The 25,041-nt window shown below is 30.2% G+C and overlaps 1 protein-coding gene and 1 long non-coding RNA gene across 3 annotated transcripts in view; one reads left to right on the top strand and one right to left on the bottom strand.

The window, feature by feature from the left end:
* The window catches only part of LOC107449474 (uncharacterized), a 14,089-nt gene extending 3,686 nt beyond the window's left edge, over nt 1–10,403 (bottom strand). Inside the window, exon 1 of the mRNA XM_016065000.4 lies at nt 9,943–10,403. Within this exon, the coding sequence (XP_015920486.2) occupies nt 9,943–10,322 (380 nt within the window). The 5' untranslated portion in view covers nt 10,323–10,403. The remainder of the gene's footprint in view (nt 1–9,942) is intronic.
* LOC122269388 (uncharacterized) lies at nt 2,938–25,041 on the top strand. Of its 2 annotated transcripts, none has more exons than XR_015433550.1 (3): nt 2,938–3,069; nt 19,850–19,991; nt 24,798–25,041. It is a non-coding gene; the product is annotated as an uncharacterized LOC122269388 (long non-coding RNA). The 2 variants fall into 2 exon arrangements; XR_006225156.3 differs by lacking the exon at nt 2,938–3,069 and adding an exon at nt 16,569–16,748.

Below are 25,041 nucleotides of genomic sequence, written 5' to 3'. Positions count from 1 at the left end.
TTTTTCGACTTTTCTTCCTTTTTCAAATTCTATTTTTGAAAATTATGAGTCTGCTTCAAAATAAGACAAACAAACCGGTTTAAGAACTTCTTTCAATATCAAAGCAATAACATCAGACTTAGTACAAAAAGAAATGTCTAAAAACTAAACATTTTATGCATTGTTATCAAAACTTTTCTTATTAGATATTACAATTTTGTTTAGAAATCTGCAATACTTAAAAAAATTTCTGCATTATTTAAAAAAAAAAAATTCTGCAATATAAAATGTTCCAATAAATTCTTAATTTTTTACAATTTAAGGTTTTTATATTTATAATACTTCTTCCTCTCTCTCTATTTTTTAATTCTTTTTTTATTTTATTTTATTTTGATACAATTCAATTTTTTAGATTCGACCTCAGTTTTCAAAAATTATGTATTTGCAATTTTTTTTAGAAATCTGCAATATTTAAAAAAACATTTCTGCATTATTTAAAAAAAAATCTGCAATATAAAATTTTCCAATAAATTCTTAATTTTTTACAATTTAAGGTTTTTATATTCATAATATTTCTTCCTCTCTCCCTATTTTTTTATTCTTTTTTTTTATTTTTTTATTTTGATACAACTCAATTTTTTAGATTCGACCTCAGTTTTCAAAAATTATGTATTGCAATTTTTTTAGAAATCCGCAATAAATAAATAAAAAATGTCTGCATTATTTAAAAAAAAAATCTGCAATATGAAATTTTCCACTAAATTCTTAATTTTTTGCAATTTAAGGTATTTATATTTATAATATTTCTTCCTCTCTCCCTATTTTTTAATTCTTTTTTTATTTTGATACAACTCAATTTTTTGGATTCGACCTCAGTTTTCAAAAATTATGTATTGCAATTTTTTTTAGAAATCTGCAATATTTAAAAAAAAAATGTCTGCATTATTTTTAAAAAAAAATCTGCAATATGAAATTTTCCAATAAATTCTTAATTTTTTACAATTTAAGGTTATTATATTTATAATATTTCTTCCTCTCTCTCTATTTTTTAATTCTTTTTTTTTTATTTTTTTATTTTGATACAACTTAATTTTTTAGATTCGACCTCAGTTTTCAAAAATTATGTATTGCAATTTTTTTAGAAATCCGCAATAAATAAATAAAAACTGTCTGCATTATTTAAAAAAAAATCTGCAATATGAAATTTTCCACTAAATTCTTAATTTTTTGCAATTTAAGGTATTTATATTTATAATATTTCTTCCTCTCTCCCTATTTTTTAATTCTTTTTTTATTTTGATACAACTCAATTTTTTGGATTCGACCTCAGTTTTCAAAAATTATGTATTGCAATTTTTTTTAGAAATCTGCAATATTTAAAAAAAAAATGTCTGCATTATTTTTAAAAAAAAATCTGCAATATGAAATTTTCCAATAAATTCTTAATTTTTTACAATTTAAGGTTATTATATTTATAATATTTCTTCCTCTCTCTCTATTTTTTAATTCTTTTTTTTTATTTTTTTATTTTGATACAACTTAATTTTTTAGATTCGACCTCAGTTTTCAAAAATTATGTATTGCAATTTTTTTAGAAATCCGCAATAAATAAATAAAAACTGTCTGCATTATTTAAAAAAAAATCTGCAATATGAAATTTTCCACTAAATTCTTAATTTTTTGCAATTTAAGGTATTTATATTTATAATATTTCTTCCTCTCTCCCTATTTTTTAATTCTTTTTTTATTTTGATACAACTCAATTTTTTGGATTCGACCTCAGTTTTCAAAAATTATGTATTGCAATTTTTTTTAGAAATCTGCAATATTTAAAAAAAAAATGTCTGCATTATTTTTAAAAAAAAATCTGCAATATGAAATTTTCCAATAAATTCTTAATTTTTTACAATTTAAGGTTATTATATTTATAATATTTCTTCCTCTCTCTCTATTTTTTAATTCTTTTTTTTTATTTTTTTATTTTGATACAACTTAATTTTTTAGATTCGACCTCAGTTTTCAAAAATTATGTATTGCAATTTTTTTAGAAATCCGCAATAAATAAATAAAAACTGTCTGCATTATTTAAAAAAAAATCTGCAATATGAAATTTTCCACTAAATTCTTAATTTTTTGCATTTTAAGGTTTTTATATTTATAATATTTCTTCCTCTCTCTCTCTATTTTTTAATTCCTTTTTTCGATCTTTTTATTTTGATACAACTCAATTTTTCAGATTCGACCTCAGTTTTCAAAAATTATGAGGTTACATCAAAATGAGACAAATGAATCGATTCAAGAACTTCTTTCAATGTCAAAGCATTGATTTTTCCTCTGACTTACGACAAAAAAAAGAAAAAATGTGAATGACACAGAGGCTCGTGTATCCGAAAATTCCCGGTACAATAAAATCGGATAGTGCTGATGTTGACAAAAAACGGAGACTGTTTTACTCATATTACCCCCATTTCGAATTGGCGTACGTGACCAGCTGGGCGTTGGTTATTAGAACAATTAATAAAGTCTCTCTATTCCGTGGTCTTCCAGAATAATTGGAAAGATTTACGGGTGTGAGAAAGCTTCCGACGCGTGACGTCAAGTTCTCCCGACGTCACATTTTATATCAAATTAATGTTTACAAGTGTTTGTTTATTGAAGTTCGTCTTTCAATACAGAGTGTTTCTTTCCACAAAGGCGGGAAAAAAATCGTAAATTCTGAAGTGGAGAATAAAACGTGTTGGTAATAAACGAACAGTAACTGACATATCAGTTTTAATTGTTGATTATGACCTGATACCAAGTACTTCGAAAAATACGGAACTAAAGAACTCAATTTTTCTTTTTAATTAAGTTTGCGGAAAAGATTGATTTTTATCAATGTGTCATATTTTAGGTACATTTGCTAAAATTTTGATTTTTTTTTTAATAGCAGGCAATAAAAAGCAGGGATGCCAAGTGCTCCGCTTTCTGAAATAGTTTGAATAAAGTGATAGCAAATTATGTAGTAAAATTCGTTAAAGAAAGATAGTTACGCCTACTTTTTAATATAGCAACCAGTAGTTTGATACTTTAACCCTTTTGAAGGCCGTGGTAAGTATACTTACTACCACGTTTTGCCACTTTTAATTTAGGTTTCCATTTTTCAATAACTTCAGCTTTCTTGGAGTGAGTTTGAATAAAATTGGTAACCATTTGTCACTTTTAAGAAACGTATAAAAGTTATAAAATACATAATTCCTTTTGAAGTTTGCAGCATTTAAGGAATTTATTTTATAAATAAAGAAAAATAAAAGTTAGTAAGTTCCTAATACGTCATGTTAAATATATTTACCACCAAAAAAATGGCATTTTTATAAACTAGATGAGTTTTTTTTTATATCAATTAATGTTCCTAAAACAATTTCGATTCCAAAAATACTTTAATTTACTAGAGATAACAATCCCTGAGGTCTGTAAGCTACCTGAACATAGTTGCAGACCAGGTTCACCTAGAGCCCCTGAATTAGATCGGCCGACTTATCATTTATTGTTGGAGCAAAGAGCTAACATAAGCACATCGAATAAATATTTTCAAGTGGTAGTTTATTAATTGTAATTCTTGGTTTAATAAGTTCGATTTAGTAGATTTTAATTCTCCACTATTTCTAAACAATGCGTAGGCTTATATAATTCACCACTTTGTAGTACTTATTACATGCTTTACATTTTGAAAAGCAAGCAAATATTGTCAACTATTTGCAAAATTTACTTTGTAGTTATTTACCGTTTTTTAAATTACTTTGTGTCCGCAGCAGTTGGAATCTCTGTAATAACATAACTAATACTAAAATAAAGTTAACTTGCGAACTTGTTTGCTCCAATATTGCTTGATAGGTCAGCTCTGATAGTATAGGAGCCTTAGGTTCACCCATTCATGGCAACAGCTTTTCCTGCGGGGGATGGTGTTTACCAACAGGATAATGCATCATGTCATAAGGGTCGAATCATCGAGGAACATTCCAGTGACTTTCACGTCATGTCTTGGCCCCCAAATTCACCTGACCTTAATCCAATACAGCATTTGTGGTCCTTCTTGGAAAACCAAATTCGTGCTGCCACGCTACCCCCTCGCAATGTAAGGGAATTGCAGGACCAGTTGGTGAGCGCTTGGTACCAGATACCTCAGACTACCTATCAGCACCTTGTGGAATCAATGCCACGGCGAGTGCTAGCAGTTTTGATGGCTAAAGGTGTTCCCACATGTTATTAACAGGATGGTCATGATGTAATGGCTCTTCGGTGTATAATGCCATGGGAAAAAATATTTGTTTGCCATAACAAGGTTTTCGAGATATCGAGAATATACTGCATTCGTATTTTGGTTGATATTTAACTTAAAATCTTTTAAAATCAAATAATTGTACTACCAAGTTTTACCATTTAAACTTTAAAAAAAATTAAAACCTATTAAAGCATCGTTGATATGTTCTAATGTTGGCCAGTATGCACAGGCTTATAACGTTTCTAAATTTTCAGTTATCTTCAAAAATCATCAACAATCTGCTAGAGAATATACAAAATCTATTCATATTTTCGCTTTTCTAACAATGATGAGAAAAAACAAACCGGTACTTTAAGTTGAACAACTAAATGTTCTATTTTAAGTTTCTTTTTCTTTTCTTTTTTCTTGTTAACGATTTTGCACATTGAAGCGAAAATTCACGGTCAGTCGGCATGCTGCGGTTCACTAAGTAGGACGACAGATGAAAACAATATTCACAACAAGCTATTTTTAAATAAAAAAATATATATATAAACAAATCACGCGAATTTATTTCAAGCATTGAAAATAAAATAATTCTTCTTAAATAAATTCTTTCTGAAAATTACGGTAAACACATAATTGTTCATAATAATTTTTCAAGACAGTAAATTTTTCTTAGAATACCGCAGTGTGTTCGCTATTGTTTGCTACAAGCTTCTATTATAAGACAGTCTCCGTCTTTTCTTTAACACGTTCACGCCGGGAAAAGAGAAAATACTGGTAGAAGAACTATTTCAATATTAGATAATATTCGGGAGGAGTTAAACTATCCTCAACAAAAGCAATTCACTGTAAGGAAATATATCACGGCAAAGAAGCAATTCAATATAAAAATTGCATCCGTTAAAAACAATTGGTAGTTATGGATTTTTATTATTCCCGGAATAAAACTAAAAAATGAAATTTATTGTTACCAGTTTTTACTCCGGTGCGCTGCCAAGATGAGACAATCTAGCGTGACCCTCCGGTGGGTCACCCCGGCGTGAACGTGTTAAATGAGTATTTATAGTTTAATTGCTGATTGCTCAGAGATGCCAACTGCTCCGGACAGGCCAAAATAATAGAAAAAACTGTAAACGACTACAAACTAAATTTTGCAAATATTTGACTTTTTTTGCTTGATTTTTAAAAATTATAGCGTGACTAAATTAATAGAAAGTGGTGAATTATCTAAGCCTACGAATTATTCATAAATAGTGGTGGATAAAAATCTACTAAATTGAATTTATTAAACCAAGAATCACAATTGATAAACTACCACTTTAAAATATATATTTGCTGTCCGGGACAAGTAGGCATCTCTGATTGCTAAACTTAACATAAAAGTACAATCCGTAGCAAATTTATTAACAGTAGGATTATATGTCGTGGATATTTTCTCGGCAATTCCATTAAGTGTAATGGCTCCGTTTAAATGCAATAGCTGTATCAGCTGTATAAAATCATTTGTAGTAGATTTTAGTGCCTCTTTCATTAGTTAAAAACAAAGCTGCCAACTAAAAAGTTCCAGCTAGCAAAATAGCAATTAGTAAAGTAAAAGTAAACTAACAATTAGTAAAGCAAAAGTAAAATAACAATTAGTAAAGTAAAAGTAAACTAACAATTAGTAAAGTAAAAGTAAAATAACAATTAGTAAAGTAAACTAACAATTAGTAAAGTAAAAGTAAAATAACAATTAATAAAGTAAAAGTAAACTAACAGTTAGTAAAGTAAAAGTGAAATAACAATTAGTAAAGTAAAAGTAAAATAACAATTAATAAAGTAAACTAACAATTAGTAAAGTAAAAGTAAAATAACAATTAATAAAGTAAACTAACAATTAGTAAAGTAAAAGTAAAATAACAATTAGTAAAGTAAACTAACAATTAGTAAAGTAAAATAACAATTAGTAAAGTAAAAGTAAAATAACAATTAGTAAAGTAAACTAACAATTAGTAAAGTAAAAGTAAAATAACAATTAATAAAGTAAAAGTAAACTAACAGTTAGTAAAGTAAAAGTGAAATAACAATTAGTGAAGTAAAAGTAAAATAACAATTAGTAAAGTAAACTAACAATTAGTAAAGTAAAAGTAAAATAACAATTAATAAAGTAAAAGTAAACTAACAGTTAGTAAAGTAAAAGTGAAATAACAATTAGTAAAGTAAAAGTAAAATAACAATTAGTAAAGTAAACTAACAATTAGTAAAGTAAACTAACAATTAGTAAAGTAAAAGTAAAATAACAAGTAGTAAAGTAAAAGTAAACTAACAATTAGTAAAGTAAAAGTAAAATAACAATTAGTAAAGTAAACTAACAATTAGTGAAGTAAAAGTAAACTAACAATTAATAAAGTAAAAGTAAACTAACAGTTAGTAAAGTAAAAGTGAAATAACAATTAGTAAAGTAAAAGTAAAATAACAATTAGTAAAGTAAAAGTAAAATAACAATTAATAAAGTAAAATAACAATTTAGTAAGCAAATGTTATTAAAATTCCCCTGTTACTTAAAAGTATTACTACAGTTTTATTAGATATAATGATCCCTGATTCCGAACCTGATTCATCTCCCAATGAGGTGAATCAGGTTCGAATCCCAACTGTGACTGGTTGATACGAATTCTAGTCCCGGCTCGCTGCTATCACACTGCTTAAGTAAAAATATCCTCAGGGGTAGACGGATATTGGGTTAGAATCCTATTGCCATCGGGCGAACCGAGAGAGTTTTTAGTGATTTTCCTGTCCATGTAACACAAATACGAGTTAGTTCCATCAATAAAGTCTTTCATGAAGGCTGCCCAATGCTTGATCCTGGAGTTTCCTTGCTTTCTGGGTAATTTTCAAGATTACAAGGCTAAGGAGTTGAACATTAATAGTCGTTAACTCAGATCTGTGTCAGCTGTTCAGCGCCGTGGTCATGAATATAGTAATATAATTAAATATTAGATGTTTTTGATTTATTTTTAAATGTTCTGGACTGATTTATTATATATCGAATGCTAAATCAAATATTTTGCTATCACTTGAAGTAATTGGAAAAAAATCTCTTAATACCTGGAAAAATTAATATGCTGATTGGAAGTCCATTTGCACTTCAAGTTCTTTTAACAGTTAAAAAAATACAGACGCAACCACTAAGGGCTTACAAGACAAAACTCAATTTGCTCATTTACCCTCTACTTAGCATGGTTTAATATTAAAAATAATATTGAAGTATATGGTTTGTTATTACTAGTAAAAATTTTCTTATCTAAAATACTAAGGGCCATAATCTGAAACAAATATTTTTCAATTCCCTGAAAACAGTTTTTAATACAACCATTTCTATTTTAAAAAGAATTATAATGACCAAATTTAAATTTTTTGTCATTATTATCTCGATCCAGCAGACTGTGTAATAGTTTAAGGAATGCCACAAGCGACTTAAAATGTCAAAAGGTAGAGTCTAATTAAATTCAGAATTTTATTAAAAAATATGTATAGCCTATTTCTTTCAGTTTACAATTGCAGAGATGCCAACTGCTCCAGACACGCCAAAATAATTTTAAAAAAACGGTAAATAACTACAAACTAAAATTTGCAGATAATTGACTATTTTTGCTTGCTATTTAAACAGTATAGCATGACATAATTAATTCAAAGTGGTGAATTATATAAGTCTATAAATTATTTAGAAATAGGGGTGGATAAAAATCTACTAAATTGAATTTATTAAACCAAGAATCACAATTGATAAACTAACACTTTAAAATATTTATTTGCTGTCAGGAGCAATTTGGCATCTCTGCAATTGAGGGTGACTGTAAATTAATTTCGCTTTACATATGAATAATTTACAATGCATGTTACGCTGGTAGTTTCGGCTGAATAACTAAATAAATAAAGAGGGAATTCAGTTTTTACCACTTCTTAAATTTTTAGTCTCCTGTGACATACCTGTGATCAGAGAACTGACCTCACGTCAGAAAGGTCCTGGTTTCGAATCCTGAACAAGGCATGGATGTTCTTTCATTCTCTGTAATATCTGTCTTTACAGTGGGAGCAAAGCTAGCCCACCTAATATGGTGCTCCTGAAAAACTGGCCAGCAAATCTGCCCTACTGATACCTGAATTACGCGTGTCACTCGGGTGGGCATTTAAAAAAAAATCGTCATTACATTCTTTATATATATTTTTTAGGCTGAATTTTTCTTCGTGAAATTCGACTGCACAAAAGTATTAAAGATTGACTACAAATCTTCTCAATAACAGTGTACTGTAAAGAAAAATGGAAACCAAAAGCTATCAAGCTTTTTTTTTAAAAAAAAAATTTAAAAACTTGGCCATAGATGGCGCCACTGGGAACACGAACAATCGCACCCCTTGCTTTAATGGCATGCGACAACAACAACCATATAACAATTGGAGGCCATTAAATAAAGTGATTACTGAACATAAAAATTCAAAAACTTGAACATTTAGAGTGGCAGATAATTAATGGTGCCATAGAAGAGTCTTCGAGTGCAAAGGGGTTAATATCTTCCATGAAAAGTAACAAATATGCAATGTTTTTTTGTTGTTGGCCGTGTTAGTTAAGCGAATGATGCGATGACAGAGATGCCAACTGCTCCGGACAAGCCAAAAATATTAAAGAAACGGTAAATAACTACAGAGTAAATTTTGCAAACAATTAACTTTTTTTACTTGCTTTTCAAACGGTATAGCATGACATGAATACTTTTAAGTGGTGAATTGTATAAGCCTACGAATTATTTAGAAATAGTGGTGGATAAAAATCTACTAAATTGAATTTATTAATCCAAGAATCACAAAGGATAAACTACCACTTTAAAATATATATTTGCTGTCCGGAGCAAGTTGGCATCTCTGCGATGACAGAGTTAGCTTCATTCCAGTATATCTTTATAAAACTAGTAGAAAAAAGAGGTAACAAAATCTTTTAACTAATTAGTATCGAACAAAATTGAATATCTGTGTTACCATTGATTAAAATGATTATAATTGATTACAATTGAGTGAAGTAAATTATCCTCATATATATATATATATATATATATATATATATATATATATATATATATATATATATATATATATATATATATATATATATATATATATATATATGCATACACAGGTGTTGGATAAAGATATGAAGATACTTCAATATTAACTCTACAGGTATGTAAACAATCTTTCTTTTAGAAGCAAATGTTTCTGGAAGATTTTACATGACAAAACTGTTGGCACAATTTGAAAGATCTTCCGATATAATGCTATTATCATCATCGTATTTGTCATCGACCAAAATTAGTGCAGAAAATTTAGAAATTTTTTTTTCAATTACCACTATAATTTTAATACTGTTCTTATTATAATATCACAACCCATTTTATATTGACGATACGAAAAAATAATTAGCACCCAATGCTCAATTTGGTCGATCCGAAAATTGCATTAGGTAAAAATGACATGATTTCTGAGAGTCTCAAGCATGATTCAAATCTTTAAAATTATGCTAACAGTGTCGCTATGTAAAATCGTCCAAAAAGTATTTCCCGACGTATGAAATATAGTTTACATAGAGTTATTACAGAATTGTTTCCATAGTTTTGCCCAACACCTACATATATAAAATCAAACTTCAACTGAGGAACCAAAGAAAATAACATAATAATTCTTACCCTGATGAAGAAGTAAATGGGTCCCCCGTCGGTCCAGATCCAGAATAAGTCTGATATGGTGGAGGATACATTAAAGGTGGTGGTACACCATATGTTGGATATGGTGCTGCTGCCGACATAATTGGGTATGCAGATGAAGAGTAGGACATGGTTGTTCCAGGTGGATATGGTAATGGATTAGACATAGGTGGTGGTGGCATTTGTTGTGGTGCAGAAGGATACATTACACTGGTGGCACTTCCACCTGCATATGGATTAACAGGTCCATACATGTTATAAGGTGGTGGTGGCTGCATTGGCATAGGCATTGGTGGCATATGGGGCATTTGAGCCCTAACAACCACTAATAGCGCTAAAGGTAATATTAATCCCAAAGACATTCTTGCAAATGAAATTCGAATGATTTCGAAATCTTCCTTTATATATATGGTGCTGGAACAAGATGATTAAATTGGGCATATCCTAGTTAGGCAAGCGTAACGAAAGTGAATGTAGGTTGAATGAAGATGACTTTTTTTTGTTTTATTTACTTATTGTTTTTTTTTCTTTCTGGAAGATGAGGGAGGTTTTGGTTTCGGAAGGAGGTCAAATAGAAGGAAGGATGCTTTCGTATGCTTCATTTTCTCTTTTTTCAAGGTCTCTTGATTTTCGTGTGCTTTGCGGCTTACAAATGTTGGAAGTATTTTGGTTAGAGGTTTTCATTTAAAAGCTTTGTTTTTTTGAGTCGGAGCTATTATTGTTGTTTTTCTAAAATCGTGCGGTAAACACTGTTTTGAGGATATATGCATGTCAAATCAATGACTTTGTCATGTCAAGCCAATGACTTTGATTTCTGATTTTCGGTTTTAGACAATTGTGAAATTTAAAAAGAAAAAACAGAACATGTAATTTGTGACAGCTCAATAGGTCGCTGCACTGTTTTAAATTAACAAGAAAAATGACATCATTTTAAGACCTCTCAGCTTCCCTATTTTTATATTTAAAAAAAATCAGTTTAAGAAAAAAGTGGTAGTACGTGTAAATTTAAACAGAGCTGTCGCTGGACTTTACGAAGCCTTTTAATTTTTCCTTTTCTACACAGTTCACAGAAATACAAAAAATGATTCTACAGATTTTCACTTAAATTAGTGAAAAAGATTATATTGTGTTTTTTTTTATTTAGTTCGTATAATTTAATTCGAAAAAAAAAAACAAATATTTCAACTTTCTTTATTATCATTGTTCATTTTTAAATAGTCTGGGTCGACTACTCATAAAATACCGTGTGGAGGCTTTCTGATGAAGGAGGTGATGTTCGAACCCGGTTTAACTCAATGGGAAGCGAACGCTCTATCCCCTGAGCCACCACGGCTCATAAAGAAAGAGATTATAATACAAATTACAAAAAAAGAAAAAACGACATAGATTTTGAGAAATTCATCAAATTTCATTAAAATTTACCTATTCAAAAATCAATTTTTCGCCCTAGGAGAGGATATAGTAAGCATTTTCAAGGCTATCGAGCGCAGCGAGCAGGAGTTAAACTTATTGAATACATTTTAAATTGTAGCAAAATGTAAGGCTTGATTTCATTCTTTATTTATAATGATTTTGACCACCATTATCTATAGGTAATTTAAGCATATGTATTGTTGGTCTGATAGACGCATGACTTAAATTTAGGTGTTTTCCTGCAAGAAAATCCAACCTTCTTCCGGCTTGCTAAATCCCCAAAGTCTCTACTAGAGTCCTATGCATTATGATAACGATAAATTACAGAACACTACAAACAGATTTAATTCCTAAATGTAAATTATCGTCAGTCAAAATTCCGATTAGTTAGAGTGCTAAAATTTCAATTAGTGCTCTGTGCTTGATGACACTTCCTAATTGTAAAACTGCTTTCTAAGTGTAACCATTAAATCGTTAATCAAAGTTTCGGCCATTTTCGACAAAAATTTTAAAAAAAATTAAAATTTCAAAAACTACTTTTCTCAAGTAAACTAAAAAGAAGAAAATAATTCCCTTTTTTTTTTTTTTTTTTTTTTCGTCAGACTTAAGACGAAAATCTCTATCACAGCCAATAATTTCCCCCTTTTTTTAAAAAAAAATAATACGATTTACATTTTCCGTTTTAAATATGACGAAAATAAAGTTATTTTCTCCTTTTAAATCTACTGAAATTACGTAATTTTTATATTTTTTTTATTTTATTACATTATTTGAAACATTGTATATTTTTTTCAAGAGTGGTAACTCATACTTCAAGCATAGCTGAACGCTTATATTAATCAAGGCGAAAAAGGACAAAAACTACTAAAAAAATCGTTTCATTACAGTTTGGTTTAAAAAAAATTAAAATAAAATGGTTACCAAGACTTTTTTCGCGATTATTACATGTATATTAAATTACTTTGTTTATGTATGTATATATATTTTTAAAAAAATCTGAGAAGAAGTAAATGGTGGTGAATAACTAAAAATTTAGAATGACCTTTCACGACTGAACCCTCGCAAGATTGTGCTGGTTAGGTATTAACCCAAAGTGTAAAAAGTAGCTATATTCTAATAGATATGCGCTATTTTTATTTATTGGATAAATACGCGTAGCGAAGTAACTTCGACCACTTTTTTACTTTTACTAACGGATGATAAGAGCTTACTTCACACATCCAAAATGGCCACAACCGGGCAAAGTTTGAGAAAAGGGTGACAAATCTTACATAAGGCTGTTGGTTTTAATTTTCCCTTTACTTTTCAGAATTAAGTTAGGCACCTATAACATTTATATTATATTTCCCTTCGTTTAAAAATATATATTGGCTAAAAGCAATTCGAAAAAACGATTTGCTTCTTCAATAATTTTCTACCGCTTTTCTTCCTAGAATTCTTCCTAGTTGTTGCCACCCTGTTTTCGCCATAACCTGCTATAAATAAAGTGGTTTTACTACCCATTTTTTCACTTTTCCGTCTTATTTTTAACCCTGATTTCAACCCTTTCATGACCATTTATTTCTAGCAAAGGTAAATTATAGTATTTTTTGAATTGAAATTGTTTTGAGAATAGTAATTGATATAAGAAGAAAAAACCCATTTAGTTTATAAAAAGGCAATTTTTTTAACACGACCATATATAACACGACCATGTATTACTTATTGACTTTCATTTTTCTTTATTTATAAAATAAATTTTATAAATGCTTTCCTTTCCGTTATTTATCAAAAACTGGGCACCTGGGCCACGCAGCGGCCCCCATCCCATACATCATGAAAGTATAAAATACATTGATCTACAAACATTTTAAGTTCAGCAACAATATGGTAGCTATTCAAATAGGTCAAGCACTTTGCTTGATAAATTAAAAGTTGAAATTATTATAACAATGAGAATATTTTAAATAAATTTGTAAATAGTAAATAACATAGAAGTATTGATTCAAATAACACATGTTGACGTAAATGTGAACATTATTTGTAGTGTTTTTATACATGAGTTGACATAATTAGTATAAATACGACATATGAGTAGTAGATAAAAAAAAGTAAATAACTTCTGAGTATTGAATCTAATAACATATGTTGACGTAATTGTAAAATTTTATAAATGCTACAAACTTCAAAAGGAATTATGTATTTTATAACGTTTATACGTTTTTTTTAAATATCAAATGATTACCAATTTTATTCAAACGCACTTCAAGAAAGCTGAAGTTATTAACAAATGGAAACCTAAATTAAAAGTGGTGGGAAGTATACTTCCCACGGTCTTCGAAAGGGTTAAGTTACTATCACCATTTCTTGACTATCAGAAACGGTAGTAGAAAGAGAGCTGTAAATGAAGTAGCGAAGATTACTACCCATTTTTTTCGCCTTATTTTCAACCCTGACTTTAAGCTACTACCACCGTTTCTTGACTATTAAATCCTTTGTCAAAATGTTTCTATTCTCGACGCACATCAGCGACGCAACTGCTCCGGTCACCAAAATAATTATGAAAAAAAGGTAAATAACTACAAAGTAAATTTTGCAAATATTTGACTATTTTTGCTTGTTTTTTAAAGGTATAGCATGTCGTAAGCACTTTGAACTGAAGTCTAGTACAGTATACCCATCTGTGATTGTGCCCTTGGGCACCTGGTATACAGAGATGCCAACTTACAATTGTAATTCTTGGTTTAATAAATTCAATTTAGTAGATTTTTATCCACCACTATTTCATTTGTAAATAATTCGTAGGCTTATATAATTCACCACTGTATAGCTCTTATGTCATGTTATACCTTTTTAAAAAGCAAGCGAAAATCGTCAAAAATTTGAAAAATTTACTTTGTAGTCATTTACCGGTTTTTTAATTATTTTCGCTTGCCCGGAGCAGTTTGTATTTCTGGGTATAATGTCGTTGACGTAAGTGCTCTAAAGTGGTGAATTTTATAAGCCTACGAATTATTTAGAAATAGTGGTGGATAAAAAATCTACCAAATTGAATATATTAAACCAAGAATCACAATTGATAAACTACCACTTTAAAATATATATTTGCTGTCCGGAGCAAGTTGGCTTCTCTGACACATACTAAAGAAAAGGAAAAAAAGAAAGAAAGATATCGAAAGAAAAAAAAGAAAGCAACTGGATTAATATCAGATTAGTCTACATATAAAAAGCGCTTCTCTTTCTTCTTATGAATTAATCGATTAAGATTCATAAACATCTTTTGATTAAGAAGTCACCGCTGGTGCGGAACTTAAAAGGATTCAATTTTATGTGAAAATTCTCATAGAGAAACGGTGCATCTAGAAGCCTAATTTAATATAGAGCAAGAGAGAGAGAGAGATTTTATAGTCCAATCGTTAATAGAGCGATGTTAACTGTCAGGCCATAATTATAGGTTTGCCGTGCGTTTAAAATGTCTCGTTTTTTTTCTACGGTTGATATATTCTTCAATCATTTCAAAGTGGAATTGTTTCAAGTAAAAGAGAAATGTGTCAAACGAATTTCTTCAAATAGAATACAAAAAGCACGAAACAAATTTTTTTCCCCACTCATGAATTATTTTTATATGCAAACAGAGCCAGAAATACTTTTCATAGGTAGGTCATACTTTTGTCCAAGAAAAAAAAAAAAGAGAACTAATTGGTTATAAAGACCATGAAGTTAAGTTCGTCAGATTTTAGTTTATGCAGATCGACAACAATAGATAATACACGAAGGTATATTAAATACCACAATATCGAGATCATTAACGAATACGATAATATTGCGATTAAAACTGAAAATATCGATGACTATAATATCGCGAATATTATACATAACGTTAATTGTTGAATACGATATTACTGTAAATAGGTGTATTAAATAAGACGATATAGTGATCCTTAACGATAACGATGCCCATCGAATATTGAGATTATTCTTAAAATCTGAAAATATCGATGACGATAATATCACGAATATTATACATAACGTTAATTATGGAATACGATATTACTGCGAATAGGTGTATCAAATACGACAGTATCTCGATAATGAATCATTACGATATATATCAAATCCGATAATATTGAGATTATTCTTAAAATCTGAAAATATCGATGACGATAATATCACGAATATTATACATAACGTTAATTATGGAATGCGATATTCGATTTGATATATATATATATGTATATATTCTATTTGAAGAAATTCATTTGACATATTTCTCTTTTTATCGGAATATCGATGACAATAATGCCACGAATATTATAGTAGTAGCTTCCATAGAGAAATTGTAGCAAATTTCAAAATTTTTTTACTTGGAAAGTGTTTTTTCATATTTTTTTTCAATAAAAATATGTTGAGACTTCAAGAAAAAAAAAATAGAAGGCTCTGTTCGTTAACATTGCGAACCCTCTCTCTTCTTGTTACTTTTGACATTAAATCAAATATAAGCTTATAAATAAAGATCTCGAGACAAATAAATAGAACTTCTTAGATAAATAGTCATTATTTACGCAAACAAAGTGAAAAAGAATTCGTGGTGAAAAAAGTACCTAAAATTAGAATAACTTTTTATGAAATTCGAATTTCGAACAAAATTGAGTTTTCATAAATAAAAATAACCTTTTCAGCATTTAATTACGTAGCTGCATTTCTGCGGACTGCAGAGTGGTGTACACGGCGTTTTTTATTACAAGTATAACAATTAATAATTCTCAAGAGATTACATTTCACAAGGATGGTACAATAATGCAAATCATCCATGTTAATATATATAGAACTCAACATTGAAATAAATTTAAAAACAAGAAATTAAAACATATTTAAAATTAATCGTAATTTTACATTATAAATGGTACTTTTGCATACATGAACAAATAACCAAACGAAAACAATTCATTCAATTCAAAATAAGAAAGGAAAACGATTAACTGATTTGACTAAGCGTGGTGCTGACTACGTTATGACCAGAGTGTTGCCATTTTGGCAAGCATTAACAAAAAAAAAAAAAAAAAAGCTTCTCTATTTTTTAAACAGCAGCAGAATGGAAGCTCTTTAAATATTTCTTGGTGGGCACAAGTAAATAGGAGAATCCAGGCCTCTTTACCATCTTTCAAATAAAGAGGGCCTGCTAGATCTATCCTAGAAACTTCAAATACTAACGAATCCCGGATTACGTCTTCTGGCAAGGGTCATATTAAGCTGCTTATTTTTCTTCTTTTTTTATGCTACAACTCAGCAGGAAACCTAGTACAATTATCATAGCAGAAAGTCAACAAAGACAGATTCAAACTTTGAAAAATCTTAAAATATTGAACTTTATCGTAAAAGAGGAATTACTGCTGCCGGTATGTAATTTTTTAATATTAACATTAAAATTAATTTAGCTGAAAATTGAAATATTTAAGGATTCTTATGTTTTTTCTTTACTGTTTGTTAATATTTGCTGGTTGATTCGACTTGCTTTTTATTGAAATTTGATGTATGTTCTGATATTTTAAATTTTTATTCCATTGACTTCTTTCTACGCAATTTAATCTAAAACATTTTTTGCTTTAACTTATTTTTATGTTGTGTGATTTAAAGTCACAGTATTTTAGACTTGAGTGTTGAATAATTTGACTAAGATGCTTTATTATATGCTGCTATTCTTTCTCTTTTCTACACGGCTTTAATTTAAACTTGATGTAATATTTGAATTTCACTTCGTTTGCCTGATTCCTTACTCAATGTTATGTGCTTATTTTAATAACTTCTGTGATATTTTTAAATGAAATTTTATAAACCAATATTTTATTGGCTGAGGGGTTCAGAAGCCAATGCAGTTGAATCAAATCTATACTTGTCTTACAATAATTTACTACAAAACAGTTCAAAACAGTATAAAAGAATGAACTGTCTAGGAAAAGGAGGTTTAATGCCAACTATAATTGCGGAAATTTAATGTAAATCGATCATCGTAATCGCATTGGCATCCATTAGGGCAACGCAGTTTTTGGCGATAAATCCAGTTCTGATTGAATCGCTCTAGATTTTTAAAAATTGACTCTGTTCTGGATTAAGGCTTAACGAAATACAAAAATCAATATATCTAAGGTACGAATTAATGAAGATTATTTTAAATTAATAAAAGATAAAATAAAAAAGATACTAAAATAAGTGGGTACTTTTTCATTTCACCGTGCAAGTAAATTAAGCAATTTTATTTATTATTTTTTTAAAAAACAATTAGCGTTCGCGTAAAAAAATTGGTACTTTTTCGTTTGCCGGAGGCTAGCGAAAATATATACCCTATCACCAACTAATTTTCATTTTATTTATCTTTTGAAACACTTGAAAATTAAATAAAATTAAAAAAAAATAAGTAAAAAAGTTTTTTAAAAAATTCCTTGCTTTCGGCTAACCAAAAAGTTCCAAAAAAAAAAAAAAAAAAATACAAATTTGAAAGAAATTTAAAAAAAGAACAGTTAAATTTACCCGACTCGGTAACTTCGCGTGCAAAAATATTGCATATGAATGAGAACCGGATTGGTGTAAAAGTTCTAAAAGTTTAAAACTTTTTTTAATAAAATCGCTGAATCATTTAATAATCTCAAAACTAGTGATTACCATATTACCATATAGTATATACATTTATATGCCCGTAAACAACCCAGAGAACTAATTTATTTCAACGGAGCAATTGTCAAGATTCGTTTTCTATAAACTAAACAACAAAAACAGCAATATATCACATAAATAATATTTTCGATAATGTTTCATTGTAACGAAAGGTTTGCTCATAATCTATTAGAATTTAACTTTAGTTTATTCTACTTAAAGTTTGAAAATTATTTCAAAACGGTATGTATAATCATTTGCCGAAAAATAATTTATTTTCTTACCCATTGTAATTTATTTTCCTTGAATTAAAATATAACATGACAAAGCAATTTTTGTTATAATTTTTGTTGCTAATATAAAAATTGAATGAGATGATGCTATTTCCCTCTATTCTAATTGGATAAATAAATCAAGTGACCAGATTCTCAATAATTGGATACTTGCAAGTGGCGTCACTCGGGGGTTAGCCAATAAAGTTCGACACATAGGCATGACGTCGCTTGCAGGTATCCAATTAAATCTGATCTGAAAATTGATTATACGTGAAAATAAATCTAAGCCTAACTAAGGCTATTACTATTAACACGCCATGCACGAACACGTGATTAGACGCAGCCATGTAAATACCCAAAGTACCCAATTACCAGTATCGTAAGTACCAGTTGCAAGCCCCCAATTAAAAAATAAATGATTGTGTACGACTATCAGCAGTGTGAAACAAATCAAAGTTAAAAGGATATACATCGATAAGACTTTTTTAACGTGTGTAATATATTTTTCTGTTAATATTACTTCTTTATAGTTTTGTTTAATAGTCAAGAGTAGTTGAAATTTTTTACTGCGCATGGTAATCAATACTGCTCTGCTCTCAACGTACCCATACGTGTGACCATACTATTACCTACACGACAATTGGCTGAATGCAGTAGTGATTGATATTGTTATTTCCATATTTCTAAAAATAAATGGCTGAGAACAGCGGTGACAATTTCAAATTCCAACGACGGCTGGTTGATACCCAGCTTGCTCCGGTGCAGATTTGACGTAAAATATCCTCAGACGTTGAAGGATCATAGGTTAGAATATTGCCCAAACGGCAAGCAAACCGATTGAAAATTTCGTGGTTTTCGATCCAATGTTACGCAAATGGGGGTTGGTTCCATCAGAAAGTCCAATATGAAGGTTAATTTGTCTTAATGCTTGATCCAAGAGTTCCCTTTCCATCTGGGTTGCGTTCAAAATTTGAAGGTTATTGAGTTGAACACTATTTTAACCGCAAATCCGACATGGATCAGTAAAAATAAAATAAAATAAATAGTAATTATCGATGGTTGGTTGGTTGGTTCTAATGCCACTTGCCACACGGGCAAGCCTGCTTGGTGAAACCGAGCAAATTTAAGGCAGAGTGTGCGATTCTTGTTTTTCAGTGGCGCCATCTATGGCCAAGAATTCGACTTCTGCCATATCTATGACTTCGTCACACCTGTTTATAAGGCGGACCCATTCATACATCCACAGATCGTAATTTTGACCTGAATCAGAGAACGATCGGTCTCCAATCCAGTACCCCCAGAGGTATTGATTTGTTATGGGAGCATGGAGGACTTTGCGACTCGGCAGAATTTTAACGTGCATCAGCCATCAACTAGTCTTCGGTCGGCGGGGTTCAAACGCACGAACTCTCGGATATGGGCCCAGCGCCCTACCGACCAGGCTATCCCGGCCTGTAATTATCGATAATAACGGGATAGCTTTCTGGGAGAATTTGAAATTTGTCTTTACTCATTTTATTTGCAATAATGAGTTAACTTATGAAATTCTGAGCCCGTAATAATTCATCTTTCAGGATAGTTGAAATGGATGAAAATTATTACGAGTGCATCGATGGAGAAAACCAGAGCTCAGATCCAAGAGAAGACGTTATAGATAAACAAGTGAATGCATTCTTGCGGAGAGTTGAGACAGAACGTAGAAATTTCGTCCAGGATGTAAGTTAGCATCTTCACATAATTTTCGTTATCTCAGGCAAAGTTTTGAAAGGATAAAAATTGCATGGTCGACGTAAGATATAACGACCTTCATGGTTGGGGCTAAAACGGACGCTATAACATCAACGTGAGACCGTTGCATTATTGCATAAAATTATCGTGCAATAACTTGAAGAAAACATTACAAAAAAAAAAACTTTAATTTTAGCAAAGTAATGCTCTATTTTAATAAGGATTTGTTATCTAATGGAAGAATCGATAATATCGCAACTTTTTTTCTCTATTAATATGTACCCTTTAACATACAGCGCATAACATATTAACAAACATAACATATGTACTCCTTAACATACAGCGATAACTGCATTTAACAAATATAGTAGAAAGGGGTTGTCATTTTCAATAAATAATAGACATCAAGATAACTGCGATAATGACATGTTTCAACTCGAAAATAAATCACACTGACATTGCACAAAAAAGATTGAATAGAGCTGCGATAACTCAGTTAGTAAAGCGTTCGCCTTCCAATGAGGTAAACCGGATTCGAATCCCAGCGATGGCTGGTCGATATGAACTCCGCATCCGGCTCGCACCGATCACAGTGCTGACGTGAAATATTCTCAGTGGTAGACGGATCATGGGTTAGAGTCCTCTTGCCGTCAGACTAACCGTTGGAAGTTCTTGTGGTCTTCTTCTCCATGTAACACTAATGCGGTTAGTTTTATCAAAAAGTCCTCCACTAAGGTAAATTTCTTCCAATATTTGATCCAAGATCTCCCTTGTCTTCTGGATTGGGTTCAAAATTGCAAGCCTGATGAGTTGAACGTTGATTGTCGTAAATCTAAAATTGGCTCGGCTGTTAAACGACGGTTATAAAATAAAATATAAAAAGAATAAATAGAGTGGTGGTGGCTAAGGGGATAGAGAGCTCGCCACCCGATGAGGTGACCGGGTTCGAATAACATTGATGGCTGGTCGATACAAATTCTTCACCCGGTGCGCACCACAGAGCTGACGAAAAATATCCTCGGTGGTAGATTCTGTGATCATGTAGACTCTGTGTGAGTCCTCTTGCCACCAGGCAAACCGTGGGAGGTTTCCGTGATCTTCCTCTCCATGTCAGGCAGATGCGGGATATTTCCATCATAAAATACTTCACAAAGCCGGATTGGGTTCAAAATTACAAGACTACAGAGTTGAATATTGGTTGCCGTAAACCCCAATTTCGAGTTTACGACTACCAATATTCAACTCTCTCGGCAGTTCAACGGGTCAGTTCAGTTGGGTCGGCAGTTCAACGACAGTTATAAAAATAATAATAAATAATATAAAAAAGAGTGAATGCAGTTTTCAAACAAGAAGAGTGAATGAATGAAAAATTTATTATATCCTTTAAAAAGAAAGTTACATGAGTTATGAATGACCATAAAAGACGACCACTTTGTTAGGTCTTAATAGCAATTTAGAAGGTCAAGTCACTCTGCCTTAATTTAAAGGACATTCAGGGTATTTTACATTCATTGTGCGGTAATATCATAGGAACTTGAGCTTTTGCGAAATTGAAAGGCTAAATTTCAATCGGTATGTTGGAATGAATGGCTCTGTGCGGACATTAAAATAACATTGCGGCCATGGAATAGCAAACTTCGTGCATTAGTCGCTACAATGGAAGTCGCTGTAATGGAGTTCTTACTAAAAAGCAAAAACTATGATTTTGTATACATTTCCTAAAGACGTGTAAAATACATATTTGCACTCAGTATACTTGGAAATAAAAGATCATAACTAAGGCCCGGATTTTGATGACATTTGCATTTTTTGCATTTTTTGAGATTTATAGGGCATTTTCTTTAAAATTTTGGGGCGTATTTTGCATTTTAAAGCATTTTTTAAATTTTTTGTTAAATTTTTCTAATTTTTATTATTTTTTATAATTTTTTACCACGTTTATATAAACTTGCCTTCGTGTATGTCTGTCCGGGTGGAATTTTGTAATCGATTTTAAACTAACTTCCCGACTAGCTACAAACTTCAAATTTGGCACACAGTTCAGAATTGGATGACAATGCATGAAAATGAAGAGAAAAAAGACATACAAAGTGAAATAAAATTAAAATTTAAAAAAATAATTATTTTCGAGATTGTCTTTTGTTGTCGATTCCATTATTTCAAATTATTACGTGTCAGGTGAAAATATTTTTGTTGTCGGAGTATTTTTATTGGCTGAAAAATCACGTGGTAGGATCCAGTTTTTCCTCATTCATTTCTAGATTGTTTTGGTTGTCATCAGCATAAAACTAATGAAAGTCGTAAAGGTATTGTTTTTCTATAAAGATTTTTGTATCCCTAATTTAAAATAAAAGTTCTATTACTTTAGTAGTGGTCTTGTAGTAGTTTTGACTTTTCTTGACTCAGAAAAATAATCTAAATAAAAATATATATTTTTAAAAACCACGTTTTTTGTAGTGAGGAATAATAATTAAAAAATGATAATTTTTTAAAAATATAAAATAAAAATTAAAAAAATCTCAGTTTAAAATAAAAAAATTCAAAATAAAAAGTAATATTTTTAAAAACCACGTTTTAGTAGTGGAGAATAATAATTAAGAAAAAAATTGAAAAACGAAAAACGTGGGGCGCATGAAATACATAACAGTACATATACACATACATATACACATTTTCTTACTCATACACATGCACAGTCACATATACATCCACATACATATGCATATACGAAAGCATATTCCAGATCCACATTCAGATACAATTACAATTACTGATATACATACACATATTCTCAAGAGCACACATACACACACTAATATAACATTACTGTTATGTATTTCATGCGCCCCACGTTTTTCGTTTTTCAATTTTTTTCTTTATTATTATTTTCCACTACTAAAACGTGGTTTTTAAAAATATTACTTTTTATTTTGAATTTTTTATTATTACACTGGCTTTCAAACAATGAAGAAAATTTCTAGGATATTAACAGGTGAAGCAACATCTTTTCAAATTGAAGAAGAATTGTCAGTAAGTGTGACCGTCCTTTTCAAGTACGCACCAATAACATCAGTAGACGTTGAAAGAAGCTTCTCCTGGTATAAAAATTTGCTTTCTGACAAGAGACGCTCGTTTACATTTCAAAATATTAAAAAAAAAAATTTAATAATCCACTGTAATTCTGATATTTAGTAATATTATGAGATGGAAGTTGTTATATTCATTTAAGTTTCTATACAAAATGAAAATGTTTTGGAGTCAATATATTTTCCTTTCTTTTGTTATTTTTGGATATAAAACATATTTGTCAAACTTTAATGAACGTAGAACAAGTATTGCATTGATTTATATTTTTTGAAACGACTCATAATAATTTTAAAGAGTAAAACATTGTTTTAGTTCAATATTTTTACTTCTATTTAAGTCATGTCATAAGGCATTTTTAGCGCAATTTTCGCATTTTAAGGGCATTTTTTGCACTTTTAAAGGCATTTTTTGCAGTTCATAAGGGCATTTTTTGCACTTTTTAAGGGCATTAATTGAGATTTTTTAGGTCATCAAAATCCGGGCTCTAATCATAACTTACTCAAATGTGCCATACCGCCTCTCATTGAGCACTGAATACTTCTAGGGAGGTGCAAAGTTCGTATGCAGTATGAGGCCGTAGGGCTTTCTAGGCTAGAGCTAGGCGTTCTATTACAATTAATAGAAAAAATATTAATAAATATTTTAAATATAATGAATTTTATAATTTTTTTAATCAAAAATTATTTGCATTTTAACTCGGTCTTATGAATAAAGCAGTCAAATAGAAAATATACAGATAAAATAGGCGTTTCCTAACATTTAGTAATTAAGTATATATTTGATTTAATACTCTTTTCAATAAATACCATCATTGATATTTTTTTCTCAACAATTACATTTTGATAGGGAATCATAATATCTAAATATGTCTTTCATTAAATGCTAATGCATTTATATAAAAAATCGAAGTCATTAACAGTTTATTTCATTGTAATCTTTTAGCTTCAATAATATAGTCATTTTTAAAAATTTCACTTCTCCAACAAAATATTTTAAATTTCTAAAGTTTACGTTAAATGAGAGTTATAGTCTTGGCAGTAATTAAAAACTGCCCCGCCAAATCAATGAATTCCCTATACATTCTTGGCAAAGTGTTGTATTGTTAATCGCTGCTACCTGATTTTATAGTAGAGGTGGAGCTTTGTCTTTTATTGATGTACTATTTTTACATAATTGCTTGCATCAAAATTAACATAATTTGAAATGAAAAAAAAAGATCTATTCTTAATTCGTCGTGGAAAATAAGAACTACCCAGTTTTCTTTATCATCTAACCTAATTTTCAACAACTAAGCGAAAGGTAGATTTATGTAGTAGTAGTAGTTCATTTACATCAAACTAGAGCTGCACAGTGGGCGATGGTCAGGGAAACATCCCTGAGGATGATCCGAAGACATGCCATCACAATTTTGATCCTCTGCAGAGGGGATGGCACCCCCAGTTTGACGAGAACCTATACTGCACACCCACGGTCCCTACGCAGACTGATCCAAGTGGTCACCCACCCGCACACTGACCGCAGCCAGTGATGCTTGACTTCGGTGATCTGCTGGGAACCGTGTCTTAACGATCAGTCCACTGCGGAACAGATAAATTTATATAATATTAATGTTATGTTTCATGAATTGACAGGCCCTTCAAAAAAACAGAAAATCTTAACTTTTTACGTTCGCTAAGGAATTTATTTTCTTCTTTTTTCATTCCTTAGATGAATAATTTGTGTGCAGAAATGAGAGGTGTTTTGAAAATACCTTCCAGATTCATCAACTATTGTGACCGTCATTTGAAAAGTTCATCGAGTGGAAGTGTTAACGTTCGCCTGTGGAGATTTTTCAATGGTAAATGACCAGCTACCAGGTGTAAAATGAAATGCAAAACAAACAAAAAATTCTTTAAAATATCATGTCTTGGTAAAAATGAAACATTTCTTTTGTGACAATAAATCTTGATAA

Source organism: Parasteatoda tepidariorum, chromosome 5 (assembly GCF_982258835.1).
Source record: "Parasteatoda tepidariorum strain Cologne lab strain chromosome 5, Ptep-v5.0, whole genome shotgun sequence".
NCBI lineage: Eukaryota > Metazoa > Arthropoda > Arachnida > Araneae > Theridiidae > Parasteatoda > Parasteatoda tepidariorum.
The sequence above is the reverse complement of the archived record's forward strand: the minus strand, read 5'-3'. Positions and strand labels throughout refer to the sequence as shown.